At 42.9% G+C, this 25,466-nt stretch overlaps 1 protein-coding gene across 5 annotated transcripts in view; it reads left to right on the plus strand.

Annotated features, from left to right (window-relative positions):
- The window catches only part of SAP130 (Sin3A associated protein 130), a 107,654-nt gene that overhangs the window by 58,004 nt on the left and 24,184 nt on the right, over positions 1-25,466 (plus strand). For 4 of the 5 annotated variants that reach the window (XM_066280455.1, XM_066280453.1, XM_066280456.1 and 1 more), the window contains exons 15-18: positions 189-293; positions 9,793-10,151; positions 12,814-13,062; positions 13,239-13,364. In XM_066280455.1, coding sequence (XP_066136552.1) covers positions 189-293; positions 9,793-10,151; positions 12,814-13,062; positions 13,239-13,364 — 839 coding nt within the window. The remainder of the gene's footprint in view (positions 1-188; positions 294-9,792; positions 10,152-12,813; positions 13,063-13,238; positions 13,365-25,466) is intronic. The other variant, XM_066280457.1, reaches the window with a different exon arrangement.

Below are 25,466 nucleotides of genomic sequence, written 5' to 3' on the forward strand. Positions count from 1 at the left end.
GTACTGGAGAACTTTTTCAGTATCATGCCTACATTACTTTGATAAAATAAAAAAATTAATTTAAGATACTTAGCCAATGTAGTGCTTTTATTTTGCTATAGACATGCATAGGAAATATGTCTTGTACTTCTTACCTTTTAACATCCTCGGACTGCTGTTTTTCAGGTTGGTCTCTTGTCTTTTTTCAGAATTGCAGTTCGGAAAACCCTTATTCCTCCTCAGCCTCCTGAAGTGGCTAGTCCTCGAGTGGAGAGCTCTATGCGGAGTACATCTGGGTCCCCTAGGCCTGCAGGGTGAGCACATACGTGTTACTACTCTTTTTGGTATTTTTCCGAAGTGAGAAGTTGGGGGCAGCAGACAGACAGACTCCTGCATGCACCCTACCGGGATCCACCTGGCATGCCCACCAGGGGGCGATGCTCCCCATCTGGGGCATTGCTCCACCACAACTGGAGCCATTCTAGCGCCTGAGGCGGAGGCCATGGAGCCATCCTCAGTGCCTGGGCCAACTTTACTGCAGTGGAGCCTTGGCTGTGGGATGGGAAGGGAGAGACAGAGAGGAAGGAGAGGGGGAAGGGTGAAGAAGCAGACGGGTGCTTCTCCTGTGTGCCCTGGCCAGGAATCGAACCCGAGATTTCCACATGCCAGGCCAGGGCTGTTAGGACTCTTGCTTCCAACTGCACACAGCCGGGGAGGAGGGAGTCTAGTACGTGTGACACATTTCACACAGCTTCTTTGTGTGCATTTCACATGTGCTAGTTCCAGCCACATATCCTGCATATGCTCTTCAACTTCTTGGACCCTCATTTGCCTCAAATATGAAATGGGCATGTGGATAACATTTACCTCATCAGATTCTTATGTATAAATGAAATGATTCATCACAAGTACTGAGAACCTGTGTCTTGATAAACACCCAGTTATTTTTGCTGTCATAAATGGTATCATAGCAATAGTTAATAGATGATTTTTGTTTTTTTATCTTAACTCCAAAAGTGAAATTATTTTGAATAAAAGTTAGACAGTGTAGCAATATTTAAACTATAATGTAAAAATCATTGTTCTGTTCTTTACTCACCTTGTGAGCCCCACTCCCCAGAATATGGTTGATTGGTAACAGTTTTAAGTACCTTTCCACATTTTTTTCAACACCTATAGATAGATTGACTGATTGTTCCTTATCTTGCTGATTGTTCCTTATCTTTTTTTTTTTTCATTTTTTTTTTTTTAGAGATGAGAGAGGAAGAGAGAGAGACAGAGAGGGAGAGATAGGAGAGAGAGACAGAGAGAGAGAAGGGGGGAGGAGCTGGAAGTATCAACTCCCATATGTGCCTTGACCAGGCAAGCCCAGGGTTTCGAACCGGCGACCTCAGCATTTCCAGGTCAACGCTTTATCCACTGCGTCACCACAGGTCAGGCCCTCTCTCTCTCTCTCTCTCTCTTTCTTTTTTTTTTTTTTTTTTTTTTTTTTTTTTTTTTTTTTTTTTTTTTTTTTACAGAGAGAGGGATAGATAGGGACAGACAGACAGGAACGGAGAGAGATGAGAAGCATCAATCATCAGTTTTTTGTTGCCACACCTTAGTTGTTCATTGATTGCTTTCTCATATTTGCCTTACTGTGGGGCTACAGCAGATCGAGTAACTCCTTGCTCGAGCCAGCAACCTTGGGTCCAAGCTGGGGAGCTTTGCTCAAACCAGATGAGCCCGCACTCAAACTGTGACCTATTCACTGTTCTTAAGCTTACTTTCTAGTGACTGTAGAGGAATAATAAATATGGGAAGAAAAAGAAAGCAGTGTAAAGTGAATGTAAAGTGATGGAGAAAGATGATGTCTTATACAATGCTTATCTCCACAGAGGTTTAGGGCATGAAGGAGTAAGCCACATACTCTGCAATCTTTGTGTCCAGCAGAGGAAAGAGCAGGGACCAAGACTTTGATATAGAAATACTTGGAGTCATAACTTTGCTCAGTAATGCAGGAGTTTTAAAAAAGTGAATACTGAGGTTGGTAGTTGGAAACCCTGGCCTTGCCTAGTCAAGGCACATATAGGAGTTGATGCTTCCTGCTCATCCCCCCTTCTCTCTCACTCTCTCTCTCTTTTCGCCCCCCTCTAAAATAAATAAAATCTTTTTTTAAAAAATGTAACCTGGCCTGACTAGGCGGTTGCACAGTGGATAGAGCATCGGACTGGGATGCGGAAGACCCAGGTTCAAGACCCTGAGGTCGCCAGCTTGAGTGCAGGCTCATCTGGTTTGAGCAAGGCTCACCAGCTTGAGCCCAAGGTCGCTGTATTGAGCAAGGAGTCACTCGGTCTGCTGTAGCAGCACCCCTCCCCCCCATCAAGGCACATATGAGAAAACAATCAATGAACAACTAAGGTGTCCCAACAAAGAATTGATGCTTCTCATCTCTCTCCCTTCCTGTCTGTCTGTCCCTATCTGTCCTTGTGTCTGTCACAAAAAAAATGTAACCCGAAATTGTGCAAAGTTTTTTTGTGTGTGTGACAGAGACAGAGAAAGACAAGTATAGACAGGGACAGACAGGACAGGAAGGGAGAGAGATGAGAAGCATCAATTGTTCGTTGTGGTTCCTTTGTTGTTCATTGATTGTTTTCTCATATGTGCCTTTCCCAGGGGGCTACAGCAGACCGAGTAACCCCTTGCTCAAGCCAGTGACGTTGGGCTTCAAGCCAGCGCCCTTTGGGCTCAAGTCAGCAAGCAAACACTTAAGCCAATGAGCCTACACTCAAGCCACTGACCTTGGGGTTTTGAACCTGGGTCCTCTGAGTCCCAGTCCGATGTTTTATCCACTGCACCACCGCCTGGTCAGGCCAAAGTGATCTTAATCAATGAGGGAAAATGGGATTTTGAGTTTCAAAAGGATTTGTGAAAATACTATCAATTATATATAGGGAAATGAAAAAAATAGTGAAACTAATTTAGTACATTGTAATTCAAAACATTGGACACTGAGAATTAAAATGTTTTCTTTCTTAAGGTGATTCAAGAGTAGTTGACACAGCCCTGGCCGGTTGGCTCTGCGGTAGAGCGTCAGCCTGGCGCACGGGGACCCGGGTTCGATTCCCGGCCAGGGCACACAGGAGAAGTGCCCATTTGCTTCTCCACCCCCCCCCTCCTTCCTCTCTGTCTCTCTCTTCCCCTCCCGCAGCCAAGGCTCCATTGGAGCAAAGATGGCCCGGGCACTGGGTATGGCTCCTTGGCCTCTGCCCCAGGCGCTAGAGTGGCTCTGGTCGCAACAGAGCGACGCCCAGGAGGGGCAGAGCATCGCCCCCTGGTGGGCAGAGCGTGACCCCTGGTGGGCATGCTGGGTGGATCCCGGTTGGGCGCATGCGGGAGTCTGTCTGACTGTCTCTCCCCCTTTCCAGCTTCAGAAAAATACAAAAAAAAAAAAAAAAGAGTAGTTGACACAGTGTGTACCTTCTTTAGGTTGTGTGTCTTTGAATGCAGATGAGTCCCTCTCTGCCTTGTTGAATTGACATACTTCTAAGTTTGGATCCGCTTCTGACATTTTTTTTTTGTTAAACTAGCTGCCATGTGATATTAGTTTCAGGTGTGCAGCAGTGATTAGCTATTTATCTATCTTACAGTGTGCTTACCACATATTCTTCCCTGTATACCCTTCCCCCTTCTCACTCATCCCCCCACCCCCCTCTTCTCTGGCAACCCTTTGTTTGGTCTCTTTGTGTTGTTTATTTGTTTTGATTTTTTTAATTCCACATATAACTGAAATTGTGTAGTGTCTGTCTTTCTCTGACTTATTTCACTCAGCATAATGTCCTTTAGGTCCATCCATGTTGGTGCAAATAGCAGGATTTCAGTCTTTTTATTTCTGAGTAATATTGTTATATGTACTACATCTTCCATATCCATTCATCTATTGATGGATACATAGGTTACTTCCATATCTTGGCTATTTTAAATAATGCTATAATGAACCTTTTTTTAAGTAGTTGAATTTTATTTCCGGCCGAAGCGTTGAACTAAACGTCCTCACATTTGCACCTCACAGACTGGTAGAGGAGCCCAGAGACAAAGTACAGTGGGCAAAGGATGACAGAGTGTACAAGAAAAACCACCAGCCTGACCTGTGGTGGCGCAGTGGATAAAGCGTCGACCTGGAAATGCTGAGGTCGCCGGTTCGAAACCCTGAGCTTGCCTGGTCAAGGCACATATGGGAGTTGATGCTTCCAGCTTCTCCCCCCTTCTCTCTCTCTGTCTCTCTCTCTGTCTCTCTCTCTCTCCTCTCTAAAAAAAATGAGTAAATAAAATTTTAAAAAAATGTAAAGAAAAACCACCACAGACCTGAGTGCAGAGCAATGCAGTGCCAGCAGCAGGAGAGCAGAATGCCTCCTTGTCTGAGCCCTCTGTCCAGGCAGAAACAAAGCCCTTGCACCCCATTGGACTAACCATATGGCCTCCTTGCAGCACTGCAGAAGGACACTGGGGGCAGGGTGCATATAGCTTTCAAATTTATGTTTCTTTTTCCTTCAAATACCCAGAACTAGAATTGTTGGTGTAAGATATTTTTCCTCGCTAAGAAGGAAGGAAGGGACTGTAGCCACAATGTGTGAAATAGCAAGTATTTATTTAGTACAGCGCATCCCGCCCGACGAGGTCCTCCGGTCCTGGGGAACAGAGGCCAGAGGAGTCGCATGGAGTGACTCACATGAGAGATATTTAAAGGATCCCGTCTAGGGTGGTCGAGCTTATATGACGTGGTGAAATCACTGGCTGGCAGACTGCCGCTTTTTTCCAAAGGACCTTTGGGAAGTTTCTTTTGTCGTGCTTGGTTGTGGGCAGTTGTAGCTAAGTTCCAGGATCTGGGTTCCCCACATGACCGTCCCCCATTGCCAACCATACCACAGTTGGGTCATATGGTAGATCTAGTTTTGGTTTTTTGAGAAATCTCTATATTTTCCATAATGACTATCCCAGTTTACATTCCCACCAACAGTGCATGTGAGTTCCCTTTTCTCCACAGCCTTGCCCACACTTTTTTTTTTTTTTTTTCTCAGAGACAGAGAGTGAGTCAGAGAGAGGGATAGACAGGGACAGACAGACAGGAACGGAGAGAGATGAGAAGCATCAATCATTACTTTTCATTGCATGTTGCAACACCTTAATTGTTCATTGATTGCTCTCTCATATGTGCCTTGACCGCGGGCCTTCAGCAGACCGAGTAACCCCTTGTTGGACCCAGCGACCTTGGGTTCAAGCTGGTAGGTTTTTGCTCAGACCAGATGAGCCCACGCTCACGCTGTCGACCTTGGGGTCTCAAACCTGGGTCCTCTGAATCCCAGTCCGATGCTCTATCCACTGTGCCACCGCCTGGTAAGACCCCACACTTATTTTTTATTGACTTTGGTAATGGCCATTCCAACAGGTGTATGTCCTGGTTTTGAGGTGCATTTCCCTAATGATTACTAATGTTGAGCATCTTTTCATATGTCTGTTGGTCATCTGTATGTCTTCTTTGAAGAAGTTTCTCTTTATATCCTCTGCCCAGTTTTTGCTCAGATTATTTTTTTGTTGAGTTATATGAGTTCCTTATATTTTTGGGATATTAATCCCTTACTGCATATATCATTTATACTATATTCTCCCATTCAGTGGGTTCTCTTTTGTTAAAGGTTTTCCTCTCAGTGCAGAAGCTTTTTAGTTTGATGTAGTCTCATTTCTTTTTATTTATTTATTTGGGGGGGCATAAAGACAAGCATAGAGCTGCTCCTGTATGTGCCCTGACAAAGGAATCAAACTGGCAACTTCTGCACTTCGTAATGATGCTCCAGTCAACCAAGCTATCTGGCCAAGGCTTAATTTATTTGTGTGTGTGTGTGTGTTCATTTGTTTTAGAGAGAGAGAGAGGAGGGGGAAAGGAAACATTTATTCGCTGTTACACTCAGTTGTACATTCGTTGGTTGCTTCCCATGTGTGCCTGACCAGGGATTGAACCCACAGTCTTGTCATTTCAGGATGACGCTCTTAACCAACTGAGCTAACCCACCAGGGCCAAAGTTAAGATTTCCTTCTTTTCGCCTGACCAGGCAGTGGCACAGTGGATAGAGCATAGGACTGGGATGCAGAATACCCAGGTTCAAAACCCCCAAGTTGCTGGCTTGAGCATGGGATCACATAGACATGACCACATGGTTGCTAGCTTGAGCCTAAAGGTCACTCGCTTGAAGCCCAGGGTCGCTGGCTTGAGCTAAGGGTCACTCACTCTGCTGTAGCCCCCTAGTCAAGGCACATATTAGAAAGCAATCAATGAACAACTAAGGTGCCTCAACGAAGAATCGATGCTTCTCATCTCTCTCCCTTCCTGTCTCTCCCTCTCTGTCTCTCCCTCTCTGTCCCTCTCCCTCTCTGACCTTCCCTCGCTTTTTTTTGTAGTCCCCCCAATCCCCACCCCAGGCACAGGTGAGAAGCAATCAATGAACAACTAAAGTGCCCCAACTCTGAGTTGAACTTCTGCAGAAGTTGCCAGTTTGATTCCTTTGTCAGGGCACATACAGGAGCAGCTCTATGCTTGTCTTTATGCCCCCCCAAAATAAATAAATAAAAAAGAAATGGGACTACATCAAAAAGATTTCCTTTTTTTTTTTTTTTTTAGCAAGAGAGACAAACAGGAAGGGAGAGAGATGAGAAGCATCAATTCTTCGTTGTGGGTTGTGGCTCTATAGTCTCCTTAATTGTTCACTGATTGCTTTCTCACATGTTCCTTGACCAGGGGGTTACAACAGAGTGAGTGACCCCTTGCTCAAGCCATCAACCTTGGGCTCAAGTCAGCGACCATGTTGTCATGTCTGTGATCCCACGTTCAAGCCAGCAAACCCATACTCAAGCTGGTGAGCCCTTGCTCAAGCCAGTTGAGCCCACACTCAAGCCAGTGACCTCGGGGTTTCAAACCTGGGTCCTCCACATCCCAGTCTGATGCTCTATCCTCGGCATCACCACCTGGTCAGGCTAGCTCGGTTGATTTGAGCATCAGCCCCAGGTGGGGGTTGCCAGGTGAATCCTGGTCAGGGCTCACACAGGAGTCTATCTCCCCTCCTCTCACTTAAAAAAATTTTTCACCTGCAACATATGAGATTCTTATATTCTACAGCCTTGCTAAATAAACTCATTAATTAGCACTAGAATCCCCTTTTGTGGATCTAGCTGCTCCAAACCCTTTCATGTACTTGGTGTTATAAGGTTTTTAAATTTTACTTTTACCATTCTGATATGTGTGTGGTAATGCATAATCGAGGTTTTCATTTACATGCTTCTAATGACTGATGGTCTTGAACATCTTTTAATGGGAAATTTGCTCTCTGAATATTCTCTTTAGTAAGGTGTCTTCTTTATTCATGTCCTGTGCCCATTTTCTAATGGGATTGTGTGTTTTCTCAGTGTTGAGTTTACAGAGTTCTTTATATATGTTGGATATAATTTCTTTTTCAGATAATGTGTTTTGGTGGGGTTTTGTTATTGTTTATCATCTTAACCATTTTTAAATGTACATTTTAATGCTACTAAGCACGTTCACACTATTGGACAACCAATCTCCAGATCTTTGTTATCTTACAAAAAACTGCAGCCCGCTTGACCTGTGGTAGTGCAGTGGAGAAAGCACTGACCTTGAATGCTGAGGTTGCTGGTTCAAAACCCTGGGTTTATCCAGTCAAGACACATATTGGAAGCAACTGCTATGAATTGGTGCTTCCTGCTCCTCCCACCCCCTTTTCTCTCTGTCTCTTTCCTTTCTCTAAAAAAATCAAATATTTTTTTAAAAAAACACTCTGCAGCTCTGCCCGTTATTCCACAATTCCTTATTTTCCCTCCTCCTAGCCCCTGGGAAACACCATTCTACTTTCTTTTTCAGTAACTCTGACTACTGTTATTCCACTTTCTTTTTCAGGAACTCTGGCTATGGTTGTATGAGTGGAGAGCCACGCGGTATTTGTCTTTTTGTGATTGGCTGATTTTACTCAGCATCATGGTCCTATAGTACATCTGTCACATATATTTCCTATATATTTTCTTTCGATCTATACCTCTTGTTTCCAGCCTCTTGAAATGGTCTTTAGCAAAGCAGAACTTATTTATTTTGGTGAGGCTCCATTTATCTGTTTTTTTCCTATTATGGAGTGTGCTTTTGGTATCATGTTTTAAGAACTCTTTCCCCTAAATTTAGGTTTTCTTTTGTATTTTCTTATGTAAGTTTTATAGTTTCACATTTAAACTTAGCCCCTTGTTGTATTTTGTATATGGTGTGAAGTTTAGGTCAATGTTGAATTTTTTGCCTGTGGAAGTCCAATTGTTTTTGGCCTTGAACTTAAGAGGTACTGTTTCCTGTTGATATCCTGAATTTTCAGCAGTAGTAATATACGTAAGCAAACCTTTGCGGCTGTTAAGTGAAATATTTTACTTAAAAATAATGTTTATGGCCTGGCCCACAGTGGATGGGGTACCAACCTGGAACATTGAGGTCACCTGTTTGACACCCTGAGCTTGCCCAGCACATACGACACCATCCAATGAACAGCTATAGTGAAAAATAATGTATGTGAAGAATTTGTAATGATATAAATGAATTGTATTTATAAAACTGAAAAAAAACTAGGACATACACTTTTTTCTTTTCCTTTTTTTTTTTTTTTTTTTTACAGAGACAGAGAGTCAAAGTGAGGGATAGACAGGGACAGACAGACAGGAACGGAGAGATGAGAAGCATCAGTCATTAGTTTTTCGTTGCACACTGCGACATCTTAGTTCATTGATTGCTTTCTCATATGTGCCTTGACCACAGGCATTCAGCAGACCGAGGAACCCCTCGCTTGAGCCAGAGACCTTGAGTCCAAGCCGGTGAGCTTTATGCTCAAACCAGATGAGCCCGCGCTCAAGCTGGCGACCTCGGGGTCTCGAACCTGGGTCCTCAGCATCCCAGTCCGACGCTCTGTCCACTGCGCCACCGCCTGGTCAGGCAGGACATATACTTTTAAACACTTTATTTGTAGCTACTTTAGATGCTTGAAGTATTTCTGGTAAAAGATACTGGAAAATTGTAAGAGTGATGGTTAAATGACTGGGTTGTGTGAAGTGAAGGGAATTTTTTGTGTGTGTGTATGAGAGAGAGACAGGCAGACAGAGAGCCACTTAGTTATTCATTGATTACTTTCTCCTATGTGTCTTGACTGGTGGGAGGCAGGTTCCAGCTGAACCAGTGACCCCTTTCTCAAACCTGTAACCTGGGGGTTTCAAACCTGGTATCCCGCCTTTGCAGGTCAGCACTCTTATCCACTGTGCCACTACCGGTCAGGGAGAGAGAAATTATTTTAAATTTATATTCTTTTGTATCATTGCTGTGTATATGAGTTTCCTGTTTTATAAAAATGGGTATAAAGAACCTACACATAGAAGTATGAATACAATTGTAATTAATCCAAAAACCTTGTAAGATAACATGCATTATTAAGGAATTCTGGGAGGAAAATGCACAACATAATGAAAATTGGTTGTTTTTTGATGACATGACTTTGATTTCTTTAAAATGTGCTTGGATTTCTAAATTCTATTACTGCCTATAACAACATGGTGGATGGGGCAAGGAGAGGATTTTTTTTTAACTGTAATTTCTTTTAAAACTTTAAAGTTCGGCTTTTATTTTATTTCTTTTAGTTTTGCTGTGTGTTTTACAAAAGGAATTGGACAAATATTCATTCTCTGAGATGTTGCAGGTTAAGGAAGTACTCTGTTGTTTGCTACATTATTTTTGCTTTTGTGTTTCAGTGCCAAACCTAAGTCAGAAATCCATGTATCAATGGCCACTCCAGTCACTGTGTCCATGGAGACTGTGTCCAGTCAAAATAATGACCAGCCCACCATTACAGTCCCTCCCACCGTGCAGCAGCCTCCACCAACCATTCCAACCATGATTGCAGCAGCCAGCCCCCCATCACAGCCTGCGGTCACCCTCTCAACCATTCCTGGAGCAGTACCCATTACCCCACCCATCACAACTATTGCTGCTGCCCCTCTGCCATCAGCAGCTGTGGGTGGCAACCCCTCCTCTCTGTTGGGCCCTCCTGTACCTGAGGTAAAGGTTAAAGAAGAGGTGGAGCCAATGGACATCATGAGGCCAGTTTCTGGTAAGTTTGTTCACAGAATATTCTTTATTGGCAGGTGCTTCTTCCCCTTTTCCTAACTCTTCTCCAAGTCTATATTTAGGTTACCCTCAGCCAAGAATGCTGCTGACTCCATTCCCATTTTAAATTTGCATTTTATTTTTTACAATTTTTAATAAATAGAAGCTCCTTTTGAAGATTGAAACCATTTTGCTGGTTTTATAATTTTATTTCTTACCAGAATTATGAAAAAGATAAGTATTTCCCCAAGGATATTTATATATCCTTTAGTATGTGTTTTTTGTGTTCATTAAGAAATTATCACCATATAAGTAGGGTCAAGATACAATCGAAGTATGATTGGAAGAGGGTTCAAGAGAAAGCTTGGAGAGAAGCATTGGAGATAGTGGGTACAGACATGACTTGAGGAATCTGTTGCAAAGGCATGGAAAAAGGAAGTGCAGTATCTAAAGAGAAATGATGCCCAGAGGAGGTTATTTCTAAGATGGGGCAAATCACAGTTTCATATGGGCATGATTCAGGTGAGAGGAAAGAACTGATGATGCAGGAAAACCAAGCGAGAATCCTGGAGCCATGAGGAGATAAGATGGAGAAGGCTGCTGTGCACATGAAGAGAGGTGCCTGCTGAAAGCACAGTGAGAAAAGAAATGCGTGATCTCAGTGCTGGTGAAGAAGAGGTACATCAGCTGAGACTCAGGCTGGAAAAAGGAGGTCCTAGAGGTGTGAGGGAGCAGACGGGTGAAATAATGATCATGTGGAGAGTGAATGGACTTAGCAGCTACAACCAGACTGGTCCCATAGCAATAAAGGCCCACTGGAGGTTCATGAGCATGGTAACAGACCAGTCAGCATTGCTTTGTAGCTTCCTCTACAACCTTCAGCTGCATAGGTACAGACTGCAGGAGAGCTGGATTTAACCGAAGTGACTACAGTGAAGCAAGAGCAGTAACAATGAATAGAGTAAACAAAATTGATGATAGAAGTAATACTAGTGATTGGAGAGGTGATAGCAAACAAACAATAGGATGAGTGGATAAGAATTCCCAGTGGGACTGCAGGCTGTTGGGGACTGGTGACTGAGAGGACGGACCTGGAAAGGTAGTGGAGAAGCAGATGCTAGCTAGATGGAGACGTGATGGCAGTGTTTCAGGTGTGCCTATTGGGAGTGGGGTTGCAGTAGAGGAGGAAGAGGGTGGCAAAGGATACAGTGGAGTGAATGGAAGAGTTGAGGTGAGATTCTGTCATGATTTGTGCATCCCAAGACTTATAATCCATACAAGCCCAAATCAGCGTTCCCTCCACACTGTACCCCACTTACATGGAGGCAGTGCAGATGCACTGTGGGCACTGCAGAGCATGAGCTCACAGCCAGAAAGCCTCTGCCAGCTCCCAGCTCTGCCACAATGGACTGGCATGATCTGTGCTTTATGCTCTCATCTTTAAATTGGGGATGATAAGATAATGCATACTAGTACTACTACAGATTTTTTTAAGATTATACAATTTAATAACTTCTAGGAATTAATGCTCAAAGTCTTGAAAAATAGGCCTTAAACGTGTAGGGTTTTGTCTGCCTTGGAGCAAATCCTGAGGTAGTCTGGAGACGGGGCACAAACTCCACAGGATCGCTAGAGATGTGAGCTCCTACCACCCCTAGAATCTGACCCTGGTGTTCTTTGTGTGTGTGTGTGTGTGTGTGTGTGTGTGTGTGTGTGTGTGTGGCAGAGGCAGAGAGAGTCAGTGAGAGGGACAGATAGGGACAGAAAGACAGGAAGGGAGAGAGATGAGAAACATCAATTATTCATTGTGGCTCCTTAGTTGTTCATTGATTGATTTCTCATATGTGCCTTGACCGGGTGCTACAGCAGACTAAATGACCCCTTGCTCGAGCCAGCGACCTTGAGTCCAAGCTGGTGAGCCTTGCTCAAACCCAATGAGCCCGCGCTCAAGCTGGCGACCTCAGGGTCTCAAACCTGGGCCCTCCGCGTCCCAGTCTGATGCTTTATCCACTGCGCCACCACCTGGTCAGGCCCCTGGTATTCTTGATTCACAGTAGCTGCTAGAACTAGCTATGACAATGCAAAGATGAGAAATGGAGGGCCATGCCTTCTTTTTTTTTTATTTTTTTTTATTTTAATACTTTATTGATTTTACAGACAGAAGAGAAATGGGAGCATGGAATGGGAAGTAACAACTCATAGTTGCTTCATGTTAGTTGTTCATTGCTTGCTTGCTGTATGTGCCTTGACCAGGGAAGCCCAAGGTTTCAAACCGGCAACCTTGGCATTCCAGGCCAAAGGTTTATCCACTGCACCACCACAGGCCAGACCCTTCTTTCTTTTAAGGTAACTTCTTAGAAGTATTACAAAAACTTCTGTTTTTATGTCATGTGGCCACACCTAACTGCCAGGGAGGCTAGATGTTTCAGCTAAGTGGCAACATGCCCACCTAAAAGTGGGGTCCTTATGCTCAGGAAGGTGGAATGTGGCATGTTAGGAAGCAGGTGGCAGCCTTTGCCACAGTTAGTGCTTAGCACAGTGTCAGGCACAGAAGAAACTTAATGTTTCTCTTTCCTTCTTCCTCGTCTCATTGGTAGGAACAGGTGAAGCTTTCCCTTCTCTATGTCTGGGTTCTCATACTCATGGTGTCCTTTTACCTGTGACAGCTGTTCCTCCACTGGCGGCCAGCACTATGTCACCATCACTTGCGCTGCTGGCTAACAACCTGTCCATGCCTACGAGTGACCTGCCTCCTGGTGCCTCCCCAAGGAAAAAGCCCAGAAAGCAACAGCATGTGATTTCCACAGAAGAAGGGGACATGATGGAGACAAACAGCACTGATGATGAAAAGTCCACTGCCAAGAGTCTTCTGGTGAAGGCTGAGAAGCGCAAGTCTCCTCCCAAGGAGTATATTGGTAATGGTCATAGTGACTAGTGTCGTGTGAAGCTTTCTCACTGAGTCAAGGATCAGGCCCAGAGGCTGCTTACAGTCAGGTTTCACTATGGCTTACGTACTGGAGTTGTGCCTAGAGGATGGTTGTAAATATATAATAAGCTATTGAATATCTCCTTTTTCTTCCCCTTTGAACAGATGAAGAAGGAGTGAGGTATGTCCCAGTGCGTCCAAGGCCTCCCATTACTTTGCTCCGTCACTACCGGAACCCCTGGAAAGCTGCTTACCACCATTTTCAGCGATATAGTGATGTGCGGGTCAAAGGTCAGATTCTCCCAGAAATATCCAGTGTTCGTGCATGAAAAATGGGTCTTTCACTTGCCTATATTACAGTCACAGTTTTTCAGTTTCTAAAACTTTTTAAGCTTTTGTTTTCAAATCTTGAAACTTTGTTTATCTTAGGCAAAATATACATTTGAATATAAAATTTGGAAAATTATCTTTGACCTGAGAAAGCTTTGTGTACTTCAGTGGAAACCCAGTCTAATGAATAAGTGACAACATTGTGTTTAGTAAAATTCATGTGTTAATCAGCTCTACAAATAGTAGTGGATGACCTCCTTCGCCCCAGAACACTTGTGGACAGAGCTATACTAGATTCTTTTGACTCAGTCCATAGTAGTTCCTAGGATGCTCAGATGTGTATCCATCTTAAGCCCCAGGAAGTTTTGTTTTCCAAAAGACCACTGTTTATTTAACATGTGTAACTCTTATAATGGTCTAGGACCAACCCTCATTAAATATTTCTGTTGTTGAACTTTTTTTGTGTGTGACAGAGCAGAGAGGGACAGACAGGAAGGGAGAGAGTTGAAAAGCATTAATTCTTCATTGCAGCACTTTCGTTGTTCATTGATTGCTTTCTCATATGTGCCTTGACGGGGGGGGGGGGGGGACTATAGCGAGCAAGTAACCCCTTGCTCAAGCCAGTGACCTTGTGCTTCAAGCCAGATGAGCCCATGCTCAAACTGGTGACCTCAGGATTTTGAACCTGGGTCCTCTGTGTCCCATCTGACGCTCTATCCATTGTGCCACTGCCTGGTCAAACAAACTTTTTTTATAATTTTTTTTTTAAATTGATTTTCATAAAAGAGGGAGGAAAGAGGTGTCTCGATCTGTTCCTGTATATGCCCTGACCAGAGATCGAACCGGCAACCTGTACACTTTGGGTTGATGGTCCAACGAACTGAGCTATCTGGCCAGGGTGTTGCTTTTGAACTTAAGAATGACATTTTGATAAGCCCACATGTAATGAAAATGGCTGGTAGTAATTCATAAGTATTTGTACTGATACACTTTATGTGTCATTGATCTCAAATAGAACCATTGCACAAAGAAGTGTAAGTTTTCAGAGAGTTGCCCACATTTCTCATTCCCCCATGTAAATTCTCCTGGGAAAGTTCTCTGAGGATTTCCTTGTAGCCTCAAGATAAGTCAGTATTGGGTGATACTATACTCCCTGTGAGCAGGGAGAGGGTCCTAACAGTTGAGGCTCTGAATGGAGGTACTAAGGGATAGCACATCCCAGCTTTTCTTTTTCACGATTGTCCCCAAGGTTTGAAAAGAGGGCAGGACTCTCAGGGGTCAGTCAGAGAAGGAGAAAAGGCTGCCTTTGGTGGAGGCAGGACACAGACCCCTGAGCATCTCTTCATGCCACAGGAGTTCCTTAGCATGGCAGCAGAGCGTTTAAAGGCTTCCCTGGTAACGTTTTAAGCCATACTAAAAGATTCTTACTATTTACCAGGATTCACTCTTCTTAACCGTATCAAGGAAAGTAATTTGACAGCAAAAAATATTCATGATTCTTCCTTCAGTCTTCTATTTGAATATGTACATATTAATCATCTTTGTGCCAAGTCTCTTGACTGTTAAGCTTTGGTTGAACTACTTTTCCTAAGCTTTAAAATTATATTGATGTAAATAAATCAAGATAGAATAGTAGAAAATGGTCAGGTGATTCACAGAAAGGAAAGAGAAACAGTATCAAGAAGCACAGAAAACAGATAATAATGTGGCACACTTAACATTAGTATCAGTCACTACTTGAATGTGAGTATTCTGAACATACCAGTGAGAATGCAGGATAGCAGAGTTGATGGGGGAAAAAGATCCACCTATATAAATGCCTGTAAGAAACTCACTTCACATACAGTGACAAATGGAGAAATATGTGCGATGCAGAAATTTTAAAAAGCAAGAGTAGCTATGTTAATATCAAATAAGTGTAGACTTCAGAGGAAAGAAAATTACAAAAGACAAAGAAGAGCATTGTGTACTATTTAAAAAATGTAGGGACAAAAACCAAGAACTGCAGGATATATGAAACAAAAACAGTAAGAGGAGAAATAGGAACATGTTCAGTGGCAGTAAGAACTTCAACACCCCATTCTCAGCAGCTGATAGAAGTACTTGACTGGCCTGACCTTTCATGGTGCAGTGGATAGAGAGTTGACCTGGAACACTGAGGTCACTGGTTTGAAACCCTGGGCTTGCCTGGTCAAGGCACATATGGGAGTTGGTACTTCCTGTTCTCCCCCCCTCCTTTTCTCTCTCCTTCTGCCTCCCTTTTCCTTCCGGTTCCTCCCTTTCCTTCCTTCTCCCTTCCTCTCCCTCTTTCCCCCTCCTTCTTCCTCCCTCCTCTCCCCTCTCTCTCAAAAAATGAATAAATTTTTTTTAAAGTACTTAACAAACCACAAAACAATGTCTAATGAACATTTATAATTTATACAGGATTTGAACAACAGCAGAATATAAATATTCTCTTAAGTGCACAGAATATGTGAAGATAGTGTCCTGCGTCAGAACGCAAGCAGATTTAATAGAATTAAAATCACACAGAGCAAAGAGTTCTTCAACAGCCAGTCTGCGAGTTAACCACCCTCATGTTGTATGAAAATTATAGCCCCAGTGATCTTAGTCAAATTCACATATGCTCAGGGTGATCTCTGCCTTAGTGCTCCCCGAAATAATTCTGTTTTCACTGGTCCCCAAATGTGAACAGGTTGAAAACCACTGACATAGCATATCTTCATTTTCATTAATGGAATCAAATTAGAAACCAATAACATAACAAAAACCTTCCAAACTATGGAATTACACAACACACAGATTCTAAGTAATGGGTCAAAGAGGAAATGTCAAGCTAAATTTTTTTTTTTTTTTTTTAGAAAAAGTCCAATTACTATCTTTATTTTAATTACTTCTATGGATACCGTCTTTTTTTTTTTTTTTTTTTTTGTATTTTTCTGAAGCTAGAAACCAGGAGAGACAGTCAGACAGACTCCCGCATGCGCCCAACCGGGATCCACCCAGCACGCCCACCAGGGGGCGATGCTCTGCCCCTCCAGAGCGTCGCTCTGCCACGACCAGAGCCACTCTAGTGCCTGGGGCAGAGGCCAAGGAGCCATCCCCAGCACCCGGGCCATCTTTGCTCCAATGGAGCTTTGGCTGCAGGAGAGTAAGGAGAGGGGGAGGGGTGGAGAAGCAAATGGGTGCTTCTGTGTGCCCTGGCCGGGAATCGAACCCAGGATTTCTACACGCCAGGCCAACACTCTTACCACTGAGCCAACCGGCCAGGGCGGATATGGTCATTTTTATAAAAAATCATAACAGACAAAAGAAAAAATTCACAATGGAAAATCACCTGTTTGAAAGATCTAAGTGAAATATTATTCTGTGCTTTTTTTGTTGTTATTTTTTTATAAATAAATTTTTATTTTAATGGGGTGACATCAATAAATCAGTGTACATATATTTAAAGAAAACATGTCCAGGTTATCTTGTCATTCAATTCTGTTGCATACCCATCACCCAAAGTCAGATTGTCCTCTGTCACCTTCTATCTAGTTTTCTTTGTGCCCCTCCCCCTCCCCCTCTCACTCCTTCCCTCCCCCCGCCCCCTGTAACCACCACACTCTTGTCCATGTCTCTTAGTCTCGTTTTTATGTCCCACCAATGTATGGAATTCTGCAGTTCTTGTTTTTTTCTGATTTACTTATTTCACCCCGTATAATGTTATCAAGATCCCACCATTTTCTTGTAAGTGATCCGATGTCATGTCATCATTTTTTATGGCTGAATAGTATACCATGGTGTATATATGCCACATATTCTTTATCTAGTCTTCTATTCTTTTTTTTTTTTTTACAGTGATTAAAGTCTTTAAGCAAACTCTTGGCCAATACAGCAAGAATCCATAAAAGAGTAGTATCCTTAACATGTTCACCAAATCCAAGTTGGCCTCAACACCATGCCAAATCCCTGAAAAATGCAACCCAACCCCAGATCACTCTGTTAGGAGCTGTCACAGGGAGCAGGAGTCCAGGAAAAGTCCGCATGGCACTGGAGTTGTTGTCACAATTCTGTACTTTGCAGCTCACGTCCAAGTCCCAATGACCGCTGCTTCTGGCTGGTAATGATTCAGGTAGACTGGAAATGCCATCTGCAGCATGCGTGGATATGGAGCTTCTGTTCTCCTCTGCCTGGAGAGATGAAATCAGGTTGCTTTTCCCTGGAGCTCTGTGACTGTGGCTTGGTAAAGAGAACCTTGGGATACACTAAGCTGGGTGGCAAAGGCAGGTTCATAATCAAAGTTGGCAAAAGGGGGAAAGAGAGCTCTAAATTAGGAGTAGGTCCCAGCCTGAAATATGAGTGGGGCATTGAGGTAGGAGGGATAAAGGAAACACTATATATTAAACAAAGCAGCAGAAAATAGGACTATCAACACCCACAACAGAGATCTTTGAGGGAAGAATAAAAAACCTGACTATTCAGGCAAGACTTAGTTAATTGGCCCTTGTGCAAATGAGATCAGTTTACTGCTTCTTGGAAGAAGTACCCTAGGCTCGTCCACAGTGTCGTAGATGGGCCAACGGCCCTGGGCACCTTCAGCCTTCCGTGGCAAACCCCAGCTTTCTGGGCAAGGTTAGGTCATAGGTGGCTGGAGCAGGGCTGGAAGAGACTGAACCCTCCCTTCGAGGAGTGAGGGGGAAGCCTACCTTCCAGTGTCCCTGTTTCCTCACAACAAAGGCATGTAAGTCTGGCAGGCTTTAGCTCAATGACCTTCCTTTCCACTATTGAAGCAGGACCCAGATGGCATCCTATGAGACCCCTTTGGGGCGTTGGAGCCTTTAAGGGCATATCCTAAAAGCTGGTAGTTCCCCTGATCTCTATTGGGCTTTTTCTGCCTTTTGGTATCTTTTTTTTTTTTTTTTATAATTTTTATTCATTTTAGAGGGGGTAGAGGGGAGAGAGAAAGGAGGAGGAGGAGCAGAAAGCATCAACTCCCATATGTGCCTTGACCAGGCAAGCCAGGGTTTTGAACCGGCAACCTCAGTGTTTCCAGGTTGACGCTTTATCCACTGCGCCACCACAGGTCAGGCTGCCTCTTGGTATCTTAAAAGCCATGCTCAGAAGATCTCGCTGAGGAGTTTGAGAATCCCCATCCGCCTATATAAATCTTTTCCATATATCTGGAGCTATTTAGAAAAAGACAAAACAGTGTTATTAGCTGGATCAAATAAAGAAGGTAGTAGTTTACAGGAGAAAAAGATTTGGCGTCTCCTGTTCATCAGCATTCAAAAGAAATTTAAATTTTTTTTAAGTAAAAAGCATGATATGGTAGACCCGTAGGAGTTCCAGGATATGACTACCCCCTTTTAAATTTTTTAAAATTGACCTTAAAATATTTGCTGGGTACACTTTAATAATACCTTAACTTTAAAGATTGTAAGAATGACAAAATACAGTAAATGCTTTTGCTCCATATGTAGGAGCATTTTCAGTTTAACCAGTTTAGGAAATCCAATAATAGAACAATGCATACAGACAATGAGCTATAACATGTTTAGCAGCCTTTCCTGTTCTGACAGAGGTTACTATAAATCCAGAATATGTATCCACTGTGATGTGGACATAGGACTGTTTGCAAAATGAAGGTATATGAGTAACATCCATTTGCCAAAGTTGTCCTGGTATGGGGTCCTTGAGAGTTAACTCCAAATGAAGGGGCAGTATTTGGAGTATAGGACCCCTTGGACAGGGTTTCCCAATCTGCCGTGCTGCTTCCCGAGAAAGTTGAAAATGTTTACACAGGGCTGCAGCGTTCTGGTGATGAATAGTATGAGACTGAATTGCTCGATCTGTCATGGTTGCTCCAAATAATTTTCTTTCGGGTAGCTTGATCAACAAGGGCATTCCTAGACCCTGGCCAGTTGGCTCAATGGTAGAGCGTCGGCCTGGCGTGCAGGATTCCCTGGTTCGATTCCCAGCCAGAGCACACAGAATAAGCGCCCATCTGCCTCTCCACCTCTCCTCCTCCCCTTCCTCTTTGTCTCTTCCCCTCCAGAGCAAAGCTGGCCCAGGAGCTAAGGATGGCCCCGTGGCCTCTGCCTCAGGCGCTAGAATGGCTCTGGTTGCAACACAGCAACACCCCAGATGGGCAGAGCATCCCCCCCTGGTAGGCGTGCCGGGTGGATCCCGGTCAGGCGCATGCAGGAGTCTGACTCCTCCCTGTTTTCAACTTCAGAAAAAAAAGAAAAAGGAAAAAATAAAGGGCATTCCCTTGTGCTAAAGCTCCAGGGAGCATGGAGTGATCTCGAGTATGTCCTATAAAACATGGAGCTCTAAGGCCCTGGCCGGTTGGCTCAGCGGTAGAGCGTCAGCCTGGTGTGCAGGGGACCAGAGTTCGATTCCCGGCCAGGGCACATAGGAGAAGCGCCCATTTGCTTCTCCACCACCCCCCCTCCTTCCTCTCTGTCTCTCTCTTCCCCTCCCGCAGCCAAGGCTCCACTGGAGCAAAGATGGCTCGGGCGCTGGGGATGGCTCCTTGGCCTCTGCCCCAGGCGCTAGAGTGGCTCTGGTCGTGGCAGAGCGATGCCCCGGAGGGGCAGAGCATCGCCCCCTGGTGGGCAGAGCTTCACCCCTGGTGGGCGTGCCGGGTGGATCCCAGTCGGGCGCATGCGGGAGTCTGTCTGACTGTCTCTCCCCGTTTCCAGCTTCAGAAAAATACAAAAAAATAAAATAAACAAAAAAAAAAACATGGAGCTCTTTGTTGATATACAAGTCTTTGAAGAAGTAGAAACTGCTGAGATAGTTCATCCGCAGTTGTCCCTAAGACAGCAGTCTTTATAGTGGAAACAACCATAAGTAAATATTTGCTGTCTGTATATAGATTAAAGGGGGAATATGGCAAATGTTAAAAAACCATGATAATGGCAAATAATTCTAGACTTTGAGCTGATTTTAAGTTGACAGTTTCAGTATAAAGTTGTCCATTGATTTTCAAGAGCGATTTGCCATTTTGTGGAAGTTTCCCAGAGCCATTGTTGTTGATCCTGTGAAAAAAGGAACAATAATAATTTTGAGGCTCAAAAACCTATAAGCTGTAAGGATCGCCTATGCCCCTTGATAATCCAGGAGGCATCAAGATCAAAATACAGAAGTGTATTCCATGGGCTATTAGATGGTTCAATGTGCCCAAGCTGTAGCTGCTCTTGTACCAATTGAACAGCTGCCCTAAGTTTCTCCTGAGAAAGGGGCCATTTGTCTACCCATACAGGATTATCTGATTTCCAAGTAATTGGGTCGGCACAATGCATTATTGAGGTAGCAGGAGCTACCAAGGCCCCTATGCTAAATTTTGATATCCTAATCCACACCTTCTGGTATTGGATGCCACTTCTATGTGGGTAAGGATTCCTCGCTGTTCCTTCCCTAGTCCCTTGGTGGGCAAAAATCCCCGATCAAGCATCTGAGTACTGACTAGGACTGACAAGCAACGCTCCCATATTTTTCAAAACATCTCTACCCCACAAATTCACTGGCCATCCAGGGAGCACATAAGGCTTAAAAAATCCAGAATGACCTTCTTAATCTTCCCAATATAGAAAACTAGAACTTTGTTGAAGGGATTTACTCTGCCCTATACCATGTAATTCTGTGGCTGCTGCATGAGTGGGCCAGGAAGGAGGCCAATGTAGCTTAGCAATAACAGATACATCAGCTCCAGTATCTAAAAGTCCTTTAAATTTATGCTCATGTATTGTTAGTTCCATTTCAGAGCGTTCCTGACCTATTTTTTTTTAAATGCAATTGGCAAAATCAGAGGGGCCAAATCACCAATTTGCCTGGGGCCCCTTTTCCAGGATGTGGCCTGAGAAGCAGAATTAGCATCCTTATACTATTCTTCTAACTGCCTGAGTTACCTATGAGACACATTCTTTTTTTTTTTTTTTTGATTAATTTTGATGGGGTGACATTAATAAAATTGTCTTCCGTCACCTTCTAACGGGTTTTCTTTGTGCCCCTCCCCTCCCCCAACCCCCTATCTATCTTCCCCCCCCACCCTGTAACCCCAACACTGTTGTCCATGTCTCTGAGTCTCATTTTTATGTCCCACCTATGTATGGAATCATATAGTTCTTAGTTTTATCTGATTTACTTATTTCGCTTCATATGATGTTATCAAGGTACATCCATGTTGTTGTAAAAGATCCGATGTCATCATTTCTTATGGCTGAGTAGTATTCCATAGTATATATATACCACAGTTTTTTAATCCACTCGTCCTCTGATGGACACTTGGGCTGTTTCCAGATCTTTGCTATTGTGAACAATGCTGCCATAAACATGGGGGTGCATTTCTTCTTTTCAAACAGTGCTATGGTGTTCTTGGGGTATATTCCTAAAAGTGGTATAGCTGGGTGAAAAGGCAGTTCGATTTTTAATTTCTTGAGGAATCTCCATACTGTTTTCCACAGTGGTTGCACCAGTCTGCATTCCCACCAGCAGTGCAGGAGGGTTCCCTTTTCTCCACATCCTCGCCAGCACTTATTCTGTGTTGTTTTGTTGATGAGCGCCATTCTGACTGGTGTGAGGTGATATCTCATTATGGTTTTAATTTGCATTTCTCTAATAATTAGTGATGTTGAGCATTTTTTCATATGCCTTTTGGCTATCTGTGTGTCCTCTTTGGAAAAGTATCTATTCATTTCTTTTGCCCATTTTTTGATTGGATTGTTTGTCTTCCTGGTATTAAGTTTTACAAGTTCTTTATAAATTTTGATTAACCCCTTATCAGACACATTGTCAAATATGTTCTCCCATTGTATAGTTTGTCTTTTTATTCTGTTCTTATTGTCTTTAGCTGTGCAGAAGCTTTTTAGTTTGATAAAGTCCCATTTGTTTATCCTGTCTTTTATTTCACTTGCCTGTGGAGATAAATCGGGAAATATATTGCTGCGAGAGATGTCAGAGAGCTTACTGCCAATGTTTTCTTCTAAGATACTTATGGTTTCACAGCTTACATTTAAGTCTTTTATCCATTTTGACTTTATTTTTTTGAATGGTGTAAGTTGGTGGTCTAGTTTCATTTTTTTGCAGGTAGCTATCCAATTTTCCCAACACCATTTGTTAAAGAGGCTGTCTTTACTCCAATGTATGCTCTTACCTCCTTTGTCAAATCTCAGTTGTTCATAAAAGTGTGGGTTTATTTCTGGGTTCTCAGTTCTGTTCCATTGATCTATATGCCTGTTCTTATGCCAGTACCAGGCTGTTTTGAGTACAATGGCTTTATAATACAACTTGATATCCAGAAGTGTGATACCTCCTGCTTTATTCTTCCTTTTCAAGATTGTTGAGGATATTTGTATTCTCTTTTGGTTCCATATAAATTTTTGGAATATGTGTTCTATATCTTTGAAGTAAGCCATTGGTATTTTAATTGATATTGCATTGAATTTATAAATTGCTTTGGGTAATATAGACATTTTAATGATGTTTATTCTTCCTAACCATGAGCACAGTATATGCCTCCACTTGTTCGTATCTTCCCTACTTTCTTTTTTCAGTGTTTTATAATTTTTTGAGTACAAGTCTTTAATCTCCCTGGTTAAATTTATTCCTAGGTACTTTATTTTTTTGGTTGCAATGGTAAAGGGGATTGATTCCTTAATTTCTCTTTCTGACAGTTCATTGTTGTATAAAAGTGCCTCTGATTTCTGAGTATTGATTTTATATCCTGCCACCTTGCCGAATTCATTTATCAGGTCTAGTAGTTTTTTTACTGCAACTTGAGGGTTTTCTATATACATTATCATATCATCTGCAAATAATGATAGTTTTACTTCTTCTTTTCCAATTTGGATGCCTTTTTTTTTTTTTTTCATTTTTCTGAAGCTGGAAACTGGGAGAGACAGTCAGACAGACTCCCGCATGCGCCCGACCGGGATCCACCCGGCACGCCCACCAGGGGCGACGCTCTGCCCACCAGGGGGCGATGCTCTGCCCATCCTGGGCGTCGCCATGTTGCGACCAGAGCCACTCTAGCGCCTGAGGCAGAGGCCACAGAGCCATCCCCAGCGCCCGGGCCATCTTTGCTCCAATGGAGCCTTGGCTGCGGGAGGGGAAGGGAGAAACAGAGAGGAAAGCGCGGCGGAGGGGTGGAGAAGCAAATGAGCGCTTCTCCTGTGTGCCCTGGCCGGGAATCGAACCCGGGTCCTCCGCACGCTAGGCCGACGCTCTACCGCTGAGCCAACCGGCCAGGGCCTGGATGCCTTTTATTTCTTGTTCTTGTCTGATTGCTGTGGCTAAGACTTCCAGGACTATGTTGAATAAGAGTGGTGAAAGGGGGCACCCCTGCCTTGTTCCTGATCTTAAGGGGATTGCTTTTAAATTTTGCCCATTGAGTATGATGTTGGCTGTGGGTTTGTCATAGATGGCCTTTATCATGTTGAGGTTTGTTCCCTGTATTCCCACTTTGCTGAGAGTTTTGATCATGAATGGGTGCTGGACTTTATCAAATGCTTTTTCTGCATCTATTGATATTATCATGTTGTCTTTCTCCTTCCTTTTGTTTATGTGATGAATCACACTGATTGATTTGCGAATATTGTACCAGCCTTGCCTCCCAAGAATAAATCCCACTTGATCATGGTGTATGATTTTTTCCATATATTGCTGGATCCAGTTTGCTAATATTTTGTTGAGGATTTTTGCATCTAAATTCATCAGGGATATTGGCCTAGAATTTTCTTTTTTTGTCTTGTCTTTGCCTGGTTTTAGAATCAGAATTATGCTCGCCTCATAAAAAAAGCTTGGAAGTCTTCCTTCCTCTTGAATTTTTTGAAATAGCTTGAGAAGGATAGGAGTTAGTTCTTCTTTGAATATTTGGTAGAATTCACTTGTGAAGCCATCAGGCCCAGGACTTTTCTTTTTTGGGAATTTTTTGATAGCTTTTTCCATCTCATTTGTTGTAATTGGTCTGTTTAGGTTTTCTGATTCTTCCAGATTGATTTTTGGAAGATTATATGTTACAAGGAATTTGTCCATTTCATCTAGGTTGTCTAGTTTTTTGGCGTATAGTTCATAGTATTTTCTTACAATATTTTGTATTTCTGTTGTGTCAGTTGTTATTTCTCCACTCTCATTTCTAATTTTATTTATTTGAGTCCTCTGTTTTTTTTGGTGAGTCTGGTTAAAGGTTCATCGATCTTGTTTACCTTTTCAAAGAACCAGCTCCTGGTTTCATTGATCCTCTGTATTGTTTCTTTAGCCTCTATGTCATTTATTTCTGCTCTGATCTTTATTATTTCCTTCCTTCTACTAGCTCTGGGCTTTACTTGTTGTTCTTTTTCTAGTTCTTTTAGATGTAGGGTCAAGTTGTTTATTTGAGTTTTTTCTAGCTTCTTGAGGTATGCCTGTAATGCTATAAACTTCCCTCGGGACTGCTTTTGCTGTGTCCCATAAATTTTGAGTTGATGTATGCTCATTATCGTTTGTTTCTAGGAATTTTTTAATTTCTTCTTTGATCTCATTGTTTACCCATTCATTATTTAATAACGTGCTATTTAGTTTCCAAGTGTTTGAGTGTTTTTCAGTTTTTCTGTTGTGGTTGATTTCTAGTTTAATGCCATTGTGATCAGAGAAAGTGCTCGATATGATTTCAGTCTTCTTAAATTTGTTGTGCCCTAACGTGATCTATTCTAGAGAATGTGCCATGAGCGCTTGAAAAGAATGTATATTCTGCTGTTTTAGGGTGAAAGGTTCTGAAGATATCTATTAAATCGAGTTGATCTAATATGTCCTTTAAGTCTGCTGTTTCTTTGTTAATTTCCTTTCTTGAGGATCTATCTAATGATGTTAATGGGGTATTTTTTTTTTTATTTTTTTTTTTTACAGAGACAGAGAGAGAGTCAGAGAGAGGGATAGACAGGGACAGACAGACAGGAACGGAGAGAGATGAGAAGCATCAATCATTAGTTTTTCATTGCGCATTGCAACACCTTAGTTGTTCATTGATTGCTTTCTCACATGTGCCTTGACCGCGGGCCTTCAGCAGACTGAGTAACCCCTTGCTGGAGCCAGTGACCT

Source organism: Saccopteryx bilineata, chromosome 5, assembly GCF_036850765.1.
Source record: "Saccopteryx bilineata isolate mSacBil1 chromosome 5, mSacBil1_pri_phased_curated, whole genome shotgun sequence".
Lineage (NCBI taxonomy): Eukaryota > Metazoa > Chordata > Mammalia > Chiroptera > Emballonuridae > Saccopteryx > Saccopteryx bilineata.